At 33.2% G+C, this 13463-nt stretch overlaps 2 protein-coding genes across 2 annotated transcripts; both read right to left on the bottom strand.

Moving 5' to 3' along the window:
• Window positions 1-391: 391 nt before the first annotated feature.
• LOC108840710 (ribulose bisphosphate carboxylase small subunit 1A, chloroplastic) lies at window positions 392-1459 on the bottom strand. The gene is made up of 3 exons (XM_018613537.2): window positions 1231-1459; window positions 1003-1137; window positions 392-831 (listed from the first exon to the last, which is right to left on the bottom strand). Exons 1-3 carry the CDS (start codon window positions 1399-1401, stop codon window positions 592-594), a joined length of 546 nt encoding a protein of 181 aa, XP_018469039.1. The 5' UTR covers window positions 1402-1459; the 3' UTR covers window positions 392-591.
• A 5295-nt stretch (window positions 1460-6754) lies between these two features.
• On the bottom strand, window positions 6755-8489 carry LOC108839609 (protein ABA DEFICIENT 4, chloroplastic). The gene is made up of 6 exons (XM_018612363.2): window positions 8253-8489; window positions 7773-7977; window positions 7590-7690; window positions 7379-7507; window positions 7203-7291; window positions 6755-7112 (listed from the first exon to the last, which is right to left on the bottom strand). Exons 1-6 carry the CDS (start codon window positions 8289-8291, stop codon window positions 6959-6961), a joined length of 717 nt encoding a protein of 238 aa, XP_018467865.2. The 5' UTR covers window positions 8292-8489; the 3' UTR covers window positions 6755-6958.
• Between the last annotated feature and the right edge of the window lie 4974 nt (window positions 8490-13463).

Genomic DNA, 13463 nt, shown 5'->3' with positions numbered 1-13463 from the left:
TTGAAAAGTTATAAAGATGAATAACTAAAATATGTATATGATCCACATTACACAAAATCATTAAATATCCAAGAATCTTATCTGAAAATCTCATCCTAAAGACTGCACATCCACTTATATGCTTCTATCAAAGATTTTCAGTGGGTCATCTTTTACTTTAAGATGTCATTTGAGAATAATTATACATCTCAATCATGCGATAAACGTGTTAATGTAAAACTATCTTTTATAATAATTACTTCATTTTAATAACATCACTTCTTTTATTTTTTTGTCCAAATTAAGTAAAGACAATTCAAAGACTGAATTCACTTAGTTTTACTATTCTTCAACTTTGTAAAATTCATGTTCTGAGCCATAATCATGTGACTTTTTAAATGTAAAATGCAAAATTCAAAATGAAATGTTCATATAACATTACATATTTATTTCATCGGACATTTGATGGCCTAATTGAAAATTTCTTTCAATCCGGAAAACAAATATTAAATCCGGAAATTAAAACAAAAGATAAAAATATAAAAAGATGATAAATCAAAGGTGGAGGAGGATTAAGTTTTGTTGTTTACACAAAGCAATGAAGCTGTGTAACTAAGCACCAGTGAAGCTTGGTGGCTTGTACGCGATGAAGCTGATGCACTGGGCTTGACGTTTGTTGTCAAATCCGATGATCCTAATGAAGGCGTTGGGGTACTCCTTTTTACATTCCTCCACTTCCTTCAACACTTGATCTGCGTCAGTGCATCCGAACAAAGGAAGCTTCCACATTGTCCAGTATCGTCCATCATAGTATCCGGGGATGTTTCCATGCTCACGGTATACAAAACCGTGCTACGAAAAAAAATTATACAAACTATAAATCGAGATTCCTTATTTTCATTTACTACAACGAAAATATGCATAGTTTATAGTTTGTGAAGTTACATATCTACAACTTAGTATTATTTACAAGATCCGTTTATTATAAATATTTGTAAATGTTCATTTTTCAAGTTTTTTTACCTCAACCTCGAATTCAACACATGGAGTCCACTTATTGCGGATAATATAGTCAACTTCCTTAGCCAGTTTAACATCGGTAAGGTCAGGAAGGTAAGAGAGAGTTTCAAACTTCTTTTTACCAATAGGAGGCCACACCTGTTCCTTACCAATCATCAAAACAATATTAGTTTTGTAAAATTCGGAATTAAAAACCATCAATTTATTTTTGGTATATGAAATATGTATGACCTGCATGCAGTTGACTCTTCCTCCGTTGCTTGTGATGGAAGTAATGTCGGTGTTGCCCTTGCGGATCATTGGGAAAGAAGCAAAGGACTTAAGTCCGGTGAATGGTGCTACCATTGTGGCCTGAGCCGGAGAAGAGACAATTGTAGCGGAAGAGAGCATAGAGGAAGCCATATCACCTTCTACTTTTTTTTTACTGTATGAGTTAGGTTTAAGTATAGTGCTTAGGTAGTCTATATATAATGGTATCAACAGTGAAAAAGCTGTGAAATGATCAGAGAGTTGAGAATCCAAGAGATAAGAGTAGAATATAATTTGGACCATTGAAATTTTGAGTGGATATGGATGTGGTTTAATTGCATTGTAACTGTTACAAATGTTAAGAAAATGTGGTGATACCCCTATCGGTTTTAACCACTAAAATAATGCCACGTGGAAGATAATTCTGTGAACCTTATCTTTATCTAAAAATGAAATGTGTGATGGTGGTGCTACTTATTTTATTTTTTTGGTGGGTTTGATCTGTCCTTTGAGAAGAAACAAATAATACTACTTAAGACTTTATATATGTTCCCCTTTTTATTATATTAAATTTAGTTTAAAATGATACGACAAGACCAAATTTAAACTTAGATTAGGCCTTTAATAATGTGAATAGATTATGATGTCTAACATGATAATCTAAAAAAAATCATCAGAATAACTTATGTGAAAGTTAATTTACTAAAAATATTGATTTAAAAATTTAGAAGATTTCATGTTACTTTCATTATAAATTGTATTTCTTTATTTCAATATTCTCTGCTTATTCAACTTTACATTGTTCCGAATAGCAGACAATTTGTATCATTTAGTTCAAGACGTGAATGTAGGAGTCGAAGATGAACTACTAGCCATTTTTATAGAAATATGTAATGAATAAGTCTGAGTGAATCAATATTCACTTATAGGAAGATCCTTAATTCAGTGAAAATAAAACTTCATGGTGATATTAACATGTTTGTCACAAATAAGCCTGGGCATATTTTCAGGATCTGAAGATCCGAACCGGTATCGATCCGAAAAATCAGGTTTCGGGTCGGATCTGGATATAGTGAAATACCCGATTGGATATGTGTTCATTTATGTTTTGGGTACTGGGTAGGATTGGGTATTACCAGAGATCCGATCAACTATCCGAAAATACCCGATTCTTAGTTCATCAACTCATTTAAAATAGGTAGGTTTTAGTTTGTTCAAGACTGTTTTTATTTTTTATGAGTTAGCTCAAGTCTACATTTATTTAGTTTAAGAGTTATAGTATTTATAGATCTTACTCTCTTATAATTGATTTGCTTATTCGGATAAATCGGGTAAAAAGCACTCATTTTGGATCTGTTCGGATAAATACAGCTAAACCCGAATAAGAGTCAAGTTTTCTACGGTTACTTCGGATGTAATCGAATTCGAACCGGATCCAACAGGTAGCGAACCGTATCCGAACCGGAATTTTAAATCATCCGATCGATACCATTTTTTGTAGTTCTGAAATATCCGAAATCTGAAAAACCCGACCTGGATCCGAATGCCCAGACCTAGTCACAAATGTGAGGTTTAATGGGTGACACCACTAGATAGATAACTGAAAAAAATAAATTTTAGTTCATTTTTTTCTTCTGAAGAAATGATGTGATATGCGATGGAGCTCTGGTGTTTAATGATTGTATTTTGATGATTTAAAAGTGGGTCATGGATGTGGTGACATATCACTCAACAAAATACCATTATAGCTTAAAATGTGGGGAGTATCACTCAAATTCCTATCCTATAACGTCATCTATCACATAGGTGACAAACAATAGGAAATTACTGGAAGTGCGTTTCAATCTGGAATCAACATCGGCCGTTGATTTTTTTTTTGGATCATGTTAAACTAGAATGTCGATCTCCTCCTACTATTTCCGAAAACCTTTGCTGGAAAACACTGCTAAATTCAGAGTCTTCAATCCTTTAGGATAAATAGAGGTGATGATGTGATTTGTGACAACTTAGTTACATAGGTTTTAATCAAGTTTGATCATGATATTTCAAAGAATGTGAATGACTATTGCGTTTTAAGAAAAGTGATTTTTTGTTTTTAGTAGAACATTTTCGCGTTTAGGATGTAAGTATGTAACATGTTAGATTGTGTGTGATACTGGAATATTTTAGATCGGAATGTTTATGTGCAAATGTAGAATTGAATCTAGAAAGGAACTGGTATGTTAAATGGAAATTGTTAAGGAATCAAATTAAGAACGAGACTAATTACAGAAAGTATGAGAATAAGAAAGGAGCTTAAATATGGAAACTACATTTTGACTTTAGATTGTAAGAATACTAGAGTTTGATATGTGCATCCGTACGAATTTTTATTTTTATTTTATAAACTGTTTGATGATATTTTTAAACATATAGATTATTTGGATATTTTAGGTTCCTACGAACTTACCGGGACCGGATGAATCCCACTTAAATCCTGTCAGGAAATTTATATTATCTGAATGGAGTTTGATTTTAAAATCCAAAAACTCGATATGTACTTGAATGGGTACTTTGAAGTCCATGTCTAACTGATTTTGTAAACAACTATAGAATTATTTGTTAACCATTTTGATTTCTTGTCACTAATGAAACACTTTTATTTAAACCTATGAAATTATTATGGTTAACACGTAAAATAAATAATATCAAATTATTATAATAAATATAATTGATGAAGTAGCTAGGAAAAGTGAAAAAGGAAAATGTAATAAAACTGTAAGTTTTGTTTTGTACTTCTGTGATAAATGATGTCGAATTATTTGAAAAAGACAATAAATGAAGTAATTAAAATTAGTTAAAAAGAGAATGAAGAAGATGTAATAAATCAGTTGACAATAGGTAAGTATTGTTTTTTCTACTTCATTTTAATAGAATAGATTATGATAATTTTTTTGTCTTTAAACCGTATGTTGGTTTCAGCTGCGAGGGAGCTTTGGGTCATGTCACTTCGGGCCATATGAGGGACCTTCAGATTCGTGTGGCTTTAGGTTGTGTGAAAGACCGATGGGTCGAGCGGCTTTGGGCCTAGAATCGGCTTCAGACCGTAAATGACCTTCAGGTCGAAATAAGTAGAAATGATTAAATAAACAGAAATGTATAGGAGTTGCTAAGCAAAAGAAGATGGCTACCTATGTAGAAGAATGGTTAAGTATAAGAATAAAAATGGAATGATAGATTGCTAGTATACAGCGTTGGAGAAGATGTTCTTTCTTCTAGCTGTCTTGCATTCTTGTGTGAAGGTTTGTTTGGTACCGGGAGATGCAGCGAGGTTTATTTTGATGAAGTTCGAGGTAATGGACGTTTAGTCAAAGCAACATGATAAGTTGGCTCATTAAAAAAAAGTAGTTTAAAAATATTAAACTGAGCTTTTTCTTCTGTACCAGTGTAATGCTTAGCTTTTTAGGCATGTCTATATTACCAAAATCCGTTGAGTTTGTGTATATCCTTTATGGCTTTATCTTTCTATTGGTGTTGTTAATATTTACATTTGTCTACAGAAAGCGCGGTTATTTGCTATGTAAGTGTTTAATGATTAATGAAAGCAACTAGTTGAACAAAAAAGGTTGATAGGATGTAAATTCTTTTTTTTTTTTTGGATGTAAATTCATACGTGTTATTATGGGTTATATGTGGGCGGTTTTAACCGTTTTCATCACTAAGTGTTTTTATGCTCATGCGTATGCTTTTGATGCAGGTGAAAAGTAAATGTGTGGACCGAAGTGTGGGGTTACTAAGACTATCTATACTGATATTATGAATTTGGAAGATCCTATGAGAGTTTTACAAACATTAAGCATATTGTCTACAATTATTTGACTGGGTTTTCTTAATTATGTCTCAATTAGGCTGGGGTATTGATAAGACAAGAATAATAAATGTATAGTTGAAGTAAGAGGTGTGAAGCAACCTAAACGTCTCTGTTATGATAATATTTTTATCACACACCAAGGGCACGATATGGAGAAGAAGGACAGCGGATTCAACGTGAACAGAAAAATGAACCAGTAACACATAATTAACGTGAGAAGCTAAAACAATTATGATAATGTGCTTGGTTGGTAAAGCATTTCACTAGTGAACTACGTATTTGAATGGTTCCTAAACTCATCGTAGTTGAAAGAAAGAAACCCAACAACAATTTGAAGTTAGACCAAAAAAACAATTTGAAGTTAAAAAGTGATATTTACATTTTTTGTCTTTAATGAATCTAATTGATATCACATTCGACCAATATTGAACTAAACTAATTCTTTTTTATGGATCCCCATTGAATTAAACATTTTCAGTTCCTCCTAAATTATTTCAAGATCCCACTTATTTCTTAATATGCGATGTTCTTATTGATATATGAACACTAAAAGTGCACCTTGATTTTTTGATGATAAGGCATAACTAATAGCAGTAGAGTTGAAGTTCGAGAGACTGACGCGGCTTTGGCTTGATGGAGTATATACACGTACGAACAAATGAGATGAGATGGACGACTGAACGGTTGACTGAATAACATGGACAGGAAGAATAGAGTAGTTGGATATATTCTCTTTATGGTTGGTTATATGCTTTTTTATAATGGCTATAGTATAAATAGCTCGAGATCATAGGAAAATGTTGTTAGAGAGTTCTAAATTAGGAGACCGTGTGTCTCTGAGTTTCCAGGAGTTGAATTCACTTGAGGGAGTAGCTTGAGTAACTTAAATTTTGTCTCTTTCATAATCAGTACAACTGAGTTGTGTGCTTATTGTTTGAAGTATAATGTTGTTCGTTGACCTATGTTAATACACCATGTCTCTCAATGTCTATTCTTCTCCACATCTTTCAAAATGTCTCTATCTAAAACTTTATGGTACACATATTACATGTTGATGCGCACAAGATGGTAAGAAGTCACGTTTTATGATATTAATTGTGTCTTTCCTGTGGACCAGTGAGACCAATTGGTAGAAATAACAACACTTAGGAGGTGCAAATCGATTGATATTATTAGCACCACTGAGTAATCTAGATGAATTTCATTCGTTGTATTGCAGATCAGTATGCACTTCAAGAACTCTCAACAGCAATATTTTGAGCATTGTTGTTTCAATAAGAAAAAGTGAACTTCTAATCTTTCTTTTTTTCAGCGAACTTCTAATCTTTTATGTTCTAACTTTTTCATAATGCCGACAGGTTTTGGCCCGAGGACTACATCCTCTAAGGAGAGACCCAAATTATTTTAAATTAATCCTCTTTAACAAAGTAAACTTTCCAACGAAAATTGAATCCATGACCTCTTAGATCTCAGCAAAGCTAGTACAATTTAAAACATAGTTCTTTATAATGGCTATAGTATAAATAGCTAGAGATCGCAGGCAAATGTTGTTAGAGAGTATTCTAAATTAGGTGACCGTGTGTTTTTTGAGTTTCCAGGAGTTGGATACTCTCTAAAATAGCTAGAGATCACGGGGAATCTCTGTGACTGATCAGGGAATCCAAAATTATGTCTACCAAATAGTAAAAGAAACACTGTCTCAAGTTGTTTGGTCTTATTTGGTTTTTTCAATAACTAAATCCACAACAAACTCGTTCTGCTGACTTAACCGAAGCTAAAGCAAAATGAACTATCTCAAACCAAAAACATTTATAAGCAGTTAAGAAAGACAATGGTGAGAGACCAACCAAGATGATCAGTTTACTTGCACTGGTTATTGGTATTGGATGTAGAACTGTTGGTTAAAGCTTTGGTAACCACATGAGAAACGATTCCAACCGGACAGAAGAGAAGGCAAAGTGAAACCGAGTGCCTAGTCTCGATCTTATTCTCCAAGCCATCGTTAAAAACTTGTCTTCATAGAAGAAACAAACAAAACATCTGTTATAAGAAACATGTGCAACTTTTGATTAAAACCAAAAGTAACCTGAAAATTGCAACATACCTAGCAGCAAAAAGATCGATAACAAGAAGATGGATCCAAGCAGAAGCAAGAGTCATTTCACTTGAGAACATTTTCGCTATTCCGGACAACTGCAAATGACCAAAAAAAAGAGAGAAGAAAACATTTAGTAGCTACTATAGAAAAACATTGTTATAGAGTTTGTATTGAAAACAAACCTCTGGCAACAAGTATTTACTGGAAAACATGTATTTGAGCGTATCAGGTGTCCAAGAAAGGTATAACAAATACGCGTATAATAGGCCTAAGACGACATACGGTATGCTACTCTCCATACACTTCTTGGTCTGCACAAAAGAGAGACACATATAATATTCAATTTCAGATGAACCTCTCATAGTTCTGTACAAGAAGTTGTAAAGGACTCACAATTTCAGCTTTAGGAGCTACAACCATCAGAGTGTAAAAAGGAAGAACCGTGGTTGTTCCGACAGCAAATACACTGCTTGCGATCTGAGAAGTAGCTAACCCTGAACATCAACAACATATTATATGAAATCTCGACAAAGTTCAAATCTTGTTCAAATGTTGTCAGTTAAGAAGAGGCATTACATGAAGCTCGTACGCAGGAGGGTTTCTTGTGAACAAAGGAGGATGAATTCGTCGAAACACTAGGGAGAAAAGCGAGTCGTGATCCTCCGATGAAGCTCCAGCGATTCTGGAATTGAATCTTTAAAGAATCAACGCACACTCTAGACTTGTTGAGAGAGAGACTTGCTGTCACCGAGCTATTAGCTACAATGCTCCGATTCATCATCTGTACCACCAAAAAAAAAAAGAATCTAATCTGATTAAAAAAGTCAAACAAAAAAACTTGATAACGACATGAAGTCACAGAATCTGGAATTTTCAGACAGAGACACGGAAAGTGAACTTTGACTCTTAAGGATAAGGAATCTGAACTATGTGAGTACTAACTAGTAAGTAAGCTCGACACAGAATCTAATCCAAACAACTGTACATAAGCATACATTAGTTACTGATGTACATATACTGGAGAATAATTTTTTTTTTTAATTAAAAGCGAAATACCGTGAGAGACGAAGAAGACAGAGGCTGAGAAAAAGCCATCTCCGATTCAAACTTTACGAACTCTTTGAGGGAAATTGGCTCTTCATTTAGCTTCTACACCGAACTCAAATGCATTTCTTTATGTTAAATAAAACAAATCTTAAAAGAGTCTTCCTGACTAAAAAAAGGGGAAGGAAGTGGGGGAGAAGAAGAAAGCCTTTACGTCACTCTTTCTTCTTTTCTCAGTGTGTACAATTATACTCGTCACTTCTGTGGCTCATCCACTCACTCCAACAGAAAAAGTTATACTTTTAGTTTCCGTAATTTACTTTGATTTTCTATATTTTCCTCTTGATAACCATTTTTTCTTCTTCTTTTTAGTTACAGGAGATGTCAATCCCCTTATTTGAAAGGTTTATTTGCCAAATAACAAAAAAAAAAAATAGATTTTGAGAGTGAAAAATAAAGAGAGATAGGAAGAGAAAGTATGAGAAAGGATGGGGGTTTTGGTTATTTAGTGAATTATACTTTTTAGATATTGAATTTAATTTCCCTTATTTAAACTAATTCTCCTAGGTTCAGATTGGTAAGTAGTAACCATTGCTTAATCGCGAAATCGCAAAAAAAAAAAATTAAAATTGCAGAAAATTTTAATTAAGCTGCTGAAAATTTAAAATTTGCGGAATGGTGAAAAGCGTTAAGTGATCAAACTATTTTATATGGTATTCAATTTTTTATAATAAATATAAATATCAATAATTAAACTACATATTAAAAATGTGAATAATTAAAATTTATTAAAAATATTTGAGTTCCCCTTATAAATATCTAGCTTATTTTTAAATATATTTTAATAATAGATTGACATTTAATAATATACAAATTATAATATTACTTTATTTACAATATAACTATTTGTCATTTAAAAAAATTATTGTTATGTATTTTAAACTTTAAGATAGTATTAACATATAATTTAATAATATGAAACTGTTGATTTATAAAATTTCCACTATAATCTTCTAAAATTCACTTTTCCACTTAATAAACGTTTTCTTTATATTTTGTCAGCAAAAATGCAAAAATGCAAATCTGCGTTTTTGCGTTTTTTTCATTCCACAATATTTTGTTGATTGGTAAAATATTTTCGGAATCGCGTTTCACGCACCATTCCGCCATTCCGCAAATATACCAATCAAAGCCTTTAGTTTACAGAATATGGGATATCTTTCTGTCATTTCAAACATTCATCTTGACCAACCATTATTAAATATTGCGATGAAAAAAATATCAAATTCTAGTATCTTAATTCCATGATGAATCATCCAACCACTAAATCATCATAAACTAATTACAAAAGAATTTAAACTCTTGTAACATCAGGTGATCTGTGGTTTACTAATGGTTTCAGCCACAATTAAGGTTTGCAAATTCTACAAACAAAATTACTCAAGCAAAAGTCGGAGTTCCGATTTATGGTGAGTAGATCATAATAATCAAGGATATTAAAAAGGAATGGCTTACTCAAAATCAGGATGAATGTAGGTAGACAAGATACAAAGGAGGTGATTGGTAAGTGCTGTAGGTGTTTTGGACAGCCACTTTTTCTTTCTATACCATTTTTCTAGAGCAATCAAGTTTTAGATCTAAAAATTAAAGCTACAGCCAAAAAATTAGAAAATAAAATATGTTAGCTTTCTAAATCAATTTTTCTACAGCTTTTATTTAGTGTTTTGAAAATAAATCTACAGCAAAACAATTAAAGCCAAAGCAATAAAATTCACAGCCTATTTTCTAAAGCATAAAAATTAAAGCATAAAAATTAAAGCTACAACACCAACCAATCAATCCCAAAGTTGGTGTTTCCACCATTACTTTGGTTATACTTTTAGTTATATTATTATTTTCTTATGACTTGGAGAATTGCATTAAAGGATTTAAGTCTCTTTTTGGTCAACTAAATAGAGTTATTTAAGGGAGAAAATCTTCCCTAAAAGATAAATTTAATATTTCTAAGAAACAAAGATACATAGACATGTGGTTAATTCTCATTGGGTCTGATTGGTAAAATGTTAAGTGTAATATTAGTAGAAATAACATGTAATTATGAGAGAAAAGAAAAATGAAAAGTTAGAAAAAGAAAAGAAAAAGAAAAGAAAAAGAAAGAAAAAATAATAAATATATCTATACATTTATGTTTTATATAAAGAAAACAGAATATATTGATGTAAATCAAGAAATAAAAAGATTTTAGTGAAAGTGTAGATTATTTTTTTTTCTTTTTCCTTTTTCCATAAAATATATTGATAGTAAACTTCTAAACATACAGATGAAATAAGATATGTATATGTCACAACCACTAAACACAAATGAATTAAAAAGTTATACAATCACTCACTAGATATTAATCCAAATTGAAAACAGAAGATTGTTTAATCTCAATTCATTGCAATATACAAATTCGAGGTGGGTTTGTTTGAAATATGTTTATTGATGATCACGACATGAATATAAAGAGAATTGAGTAGTTTGCGATGTAAATTAGGATAACTCGGTAAGAACAAGAATAAACAAATCTTAACTTTTGTGACGTGTCTCCTAAGCGATTGTGAATCCCCTTCCTAAATTCAGCTCGTCTCCTTATATCTTCAACATGTCTTCTCTTTATACCCTTAAGTGGGCATATAACCTTAACTGACTTTGAGACAATAGACTGAGATTTACTTGGGCATATTGAGGAATGCAATCCATCTCTAACAATAAGTTTCATTAGTTCTCAATGAAGTTATTATAATAGGTTCTAAGAATAAGCAACTTGGAGGATGCATGTGGAAGCAAGGAGTTGGCCTCGGTGTTTCTCCGGTTTTCAATAATCATTCTCATGGTTATGAATAAATATGAAAACCATTTCCAGTGGCGAACAAATCACGGGAATCTAATGATGGTGTTTCCTCGTTTGAAATGTCATTCATTATAAATATTAAAGAACCTTTTCTTCTGCCTCATTTTTCTTTCTTCGGAAACTTAGTGATATTCTCTTTCTTCAAGTTTTTTCTCTCTATCTTTTCTTCAATCCGGTTTTCTGTAGTGAAGAATATGCGCTCTCCTTGTCTTTGATTTGCTTTTCACCAACAAATGTTGAAGACCGGGTATGTCAGTTTAAAGATGAAACCTAAGGTGAATGTTATCACTGATCATCCAGTAAAGAAAGACTCATGACTGGCAGCGGTTCTATTTCTATGTCAAAACAAATTGGGCGGCTTTTGAAGAACCGCCGACGAATCTCAGGGTGCTATAGAACCCAATCCCTAGTAAGAATCCAATTTTCCATAGTAATGTCAATTTCTCTCATTGTTTTGACTTGAATTCTCATTTCTCTTTTTTTTAGTTTTTCACCCTGAGGACAAAGCATATCCCGAATATTTTTTGGACAACGTGGTGAGATAGAAAGATGTAGTCTCGTGTCTTGGAAGAATATCAACAGACTGGTGATTAAAGAGAGTTTCTTCCGCATACGTCGAAGTCTGGTTCTTTTCTTTTAATCACGGTTTGGCTGCTTGCTACTTACTGACCCCTCCATTTTATTCATGATAGGCTATGGTCGTCCCAGATCTTGTGCTTGATTGAAAACACCAAAAACACAAGGGGAATGAGATCAACTAAGGTAACAGTAGTAATGGTCCCAGATGATCCTCAAACTATCGCCAAGAAGGCTATTGCCGAGGTTTGTGATGAGAGTACCAAAACTCCATTTGCGATTATTGTAACATGGACCAAGAGCAGGCTGAAAAGGATGCCGTTGATGAGGTTCTCTTTTCCGAAGATCTGCCACTAATTCAGAAGAATAAAGAGAACTCAAGAGGCTTCAAAAGAAATATGGAAACGAATCACACATCTTCAGCCCAGATAGCTCCCATAGAGAGGGAACAAGATGTTACTGGACAGGTGGCCAAAGACGTCGTTCTACCTTTGGAACTGGAAAATCCTACTTGAATCGACCGAGAATTCTCGGGAACACCGAGGTGCCTACCACAAGGCTTTAATGCTGAGATGTTCATTCCTCTTGCAGCGCCTTCATCCATTCCTCTTACAGTGCCTTAGTATGTTCTTCCTGCAATGCCCTCATCTATTCCTCCCACAGTGCCATCATTCATTCTTCCTAGAGTGCCCTCATCTGATCCTCTTGCATCTCCCTTACCTCTTCATACCATTTCATATTCCTACTCCATTAATCTTCCATTTGTGAACAACAGAGAGGAATGTGTGGAGCTATTTCGGCATGTCAAATTAACATGAGAGATATGCTGGCTGTGTCTGATATAGTGAACCCTGAAGCATATTTGGATGAGTCTCCTACCGGTTTCGGGGTAAGCACTCCCTAGTCTTGGCATCTTCTGTTCATGTCGTCAAAAAATTTGCTGAACTTTCCTACCTTAATATTTAGTTGGCAGTATGCAGCTCACACCAATTACATGGTGATGGAGTATGAATCAGATTCAGCAGGGAAGGATTCAGCCTTGCGAAAAGCAATGGAGCACACCTACGCTACCGAGAGAGAGCTGGAGGCTGGGAGATAAGTTTAATTCTTTGGAGAGTGTCACTGGTAGAGAAATTAGAGAAAGAGATATATCTCTTAAGGAGGTTGAGACGATTAAGCAACAACTAGCATTGGCTACTAGAGACGCCGAGGAGGCGGTAAAAATTAACCAACTTTAGAAGAAGAAGAACTCAATCAATCACTTGCTTCACTTCAAAATGAACCGTCTGAGGCTAGCCCCCATAGAGAATGCATATCGAGTAGAAGCCGATATGTGGATGAAGTGTAACATTCTCTTTGGTTGATATTATTCATATTTTCATTTTTTTCTTTTAAAATGATACACCTTAGAGAATGTTCCATCATTTTTGATGTTTTTACTCAAAATGAGGGCCATTAGAGATAGTCTAAAAGTGTTATACATGCAAACTCTTTGTTTGTGGAAAAACTAAAGTAAGAAGTTAGATTTGGTGGACTATTTTTTTGATAAATTATGTTGGTTAATTGGCTTTTTCGATCTATCTCAATTTGATTTTGTTTGGTCAATTCTCCACCATGTCTAACTAACATAAGAAAACACATGAAAAAGTACTTATCTATTCAACTACGACTAAAATTATTTTGAAAATAAAATGTTAATTTATTATGGTAAAAATAAATCATTTACTTTCTAAAAATATTTTTCATAACACATT

This window comes from Raphanus sativus, chromosome 2, assembly GCF_000801105.2.
Source record: "Raphanus sativus cultivar WK10039 chromosome 2, ASM80110v3, whole genome shotgun sequence".
NCBI classification, from domain to species: Eukaryota; Viridiplantae; Streptophyta; class Magnoliopsida; order Brassicales; family Brassicaceae; genus Raphanus; species Raphanus sativus.
The sequence above is the reverse complement of the archived record's forward strand: the minus strand, read 5'-3'. Positions and strand labels throughout refer to the sequence as shown.

Coding starts and splice junctions, on each gene's coding strand:
- LOC108839609 (XM_018612363.2), bottom strand. CDS start 8,291: ATGGCTTTTTCTCAGCCTCTGTCTTCTTCGTCTCTCACG. Junction 7,691..7,772: donor CTCCTGCGTACGAGCTTCAT/GTAATGCCTCTT, acceptor GTTGATGTTCAG/GGTTAGCTACTTCTCAGATC. Junction 7,292..7,378: donor GTAAATACTTGTTGCCAGAG/GTTTGTTTTCAA, acceptor GGTCATTTGCAG/TTGTCCGGAATAGCGAAAAT.
- LOC108840710 (XM_018613537.2), bottom strand. CDS start 1,401: ATGGCTTCCTCTATGCTCTCTTCCGCTACAATTGTCTCTTCTCCGGCT. Junction 1,138..1,230: donor GAAGAGTCAACTGCATGCAG/GTCATACATATT, acceptor GGTAAGGAACAG/GTGTGGCCTCCTATTGGTAA. Junction 832..1,002: donor GTGTTGAATTCGAGGTTGAG/GTAAAAAAACTT, acceptor TTTTTTTCGTAG/CACGGTTTTGTATACCGTGA.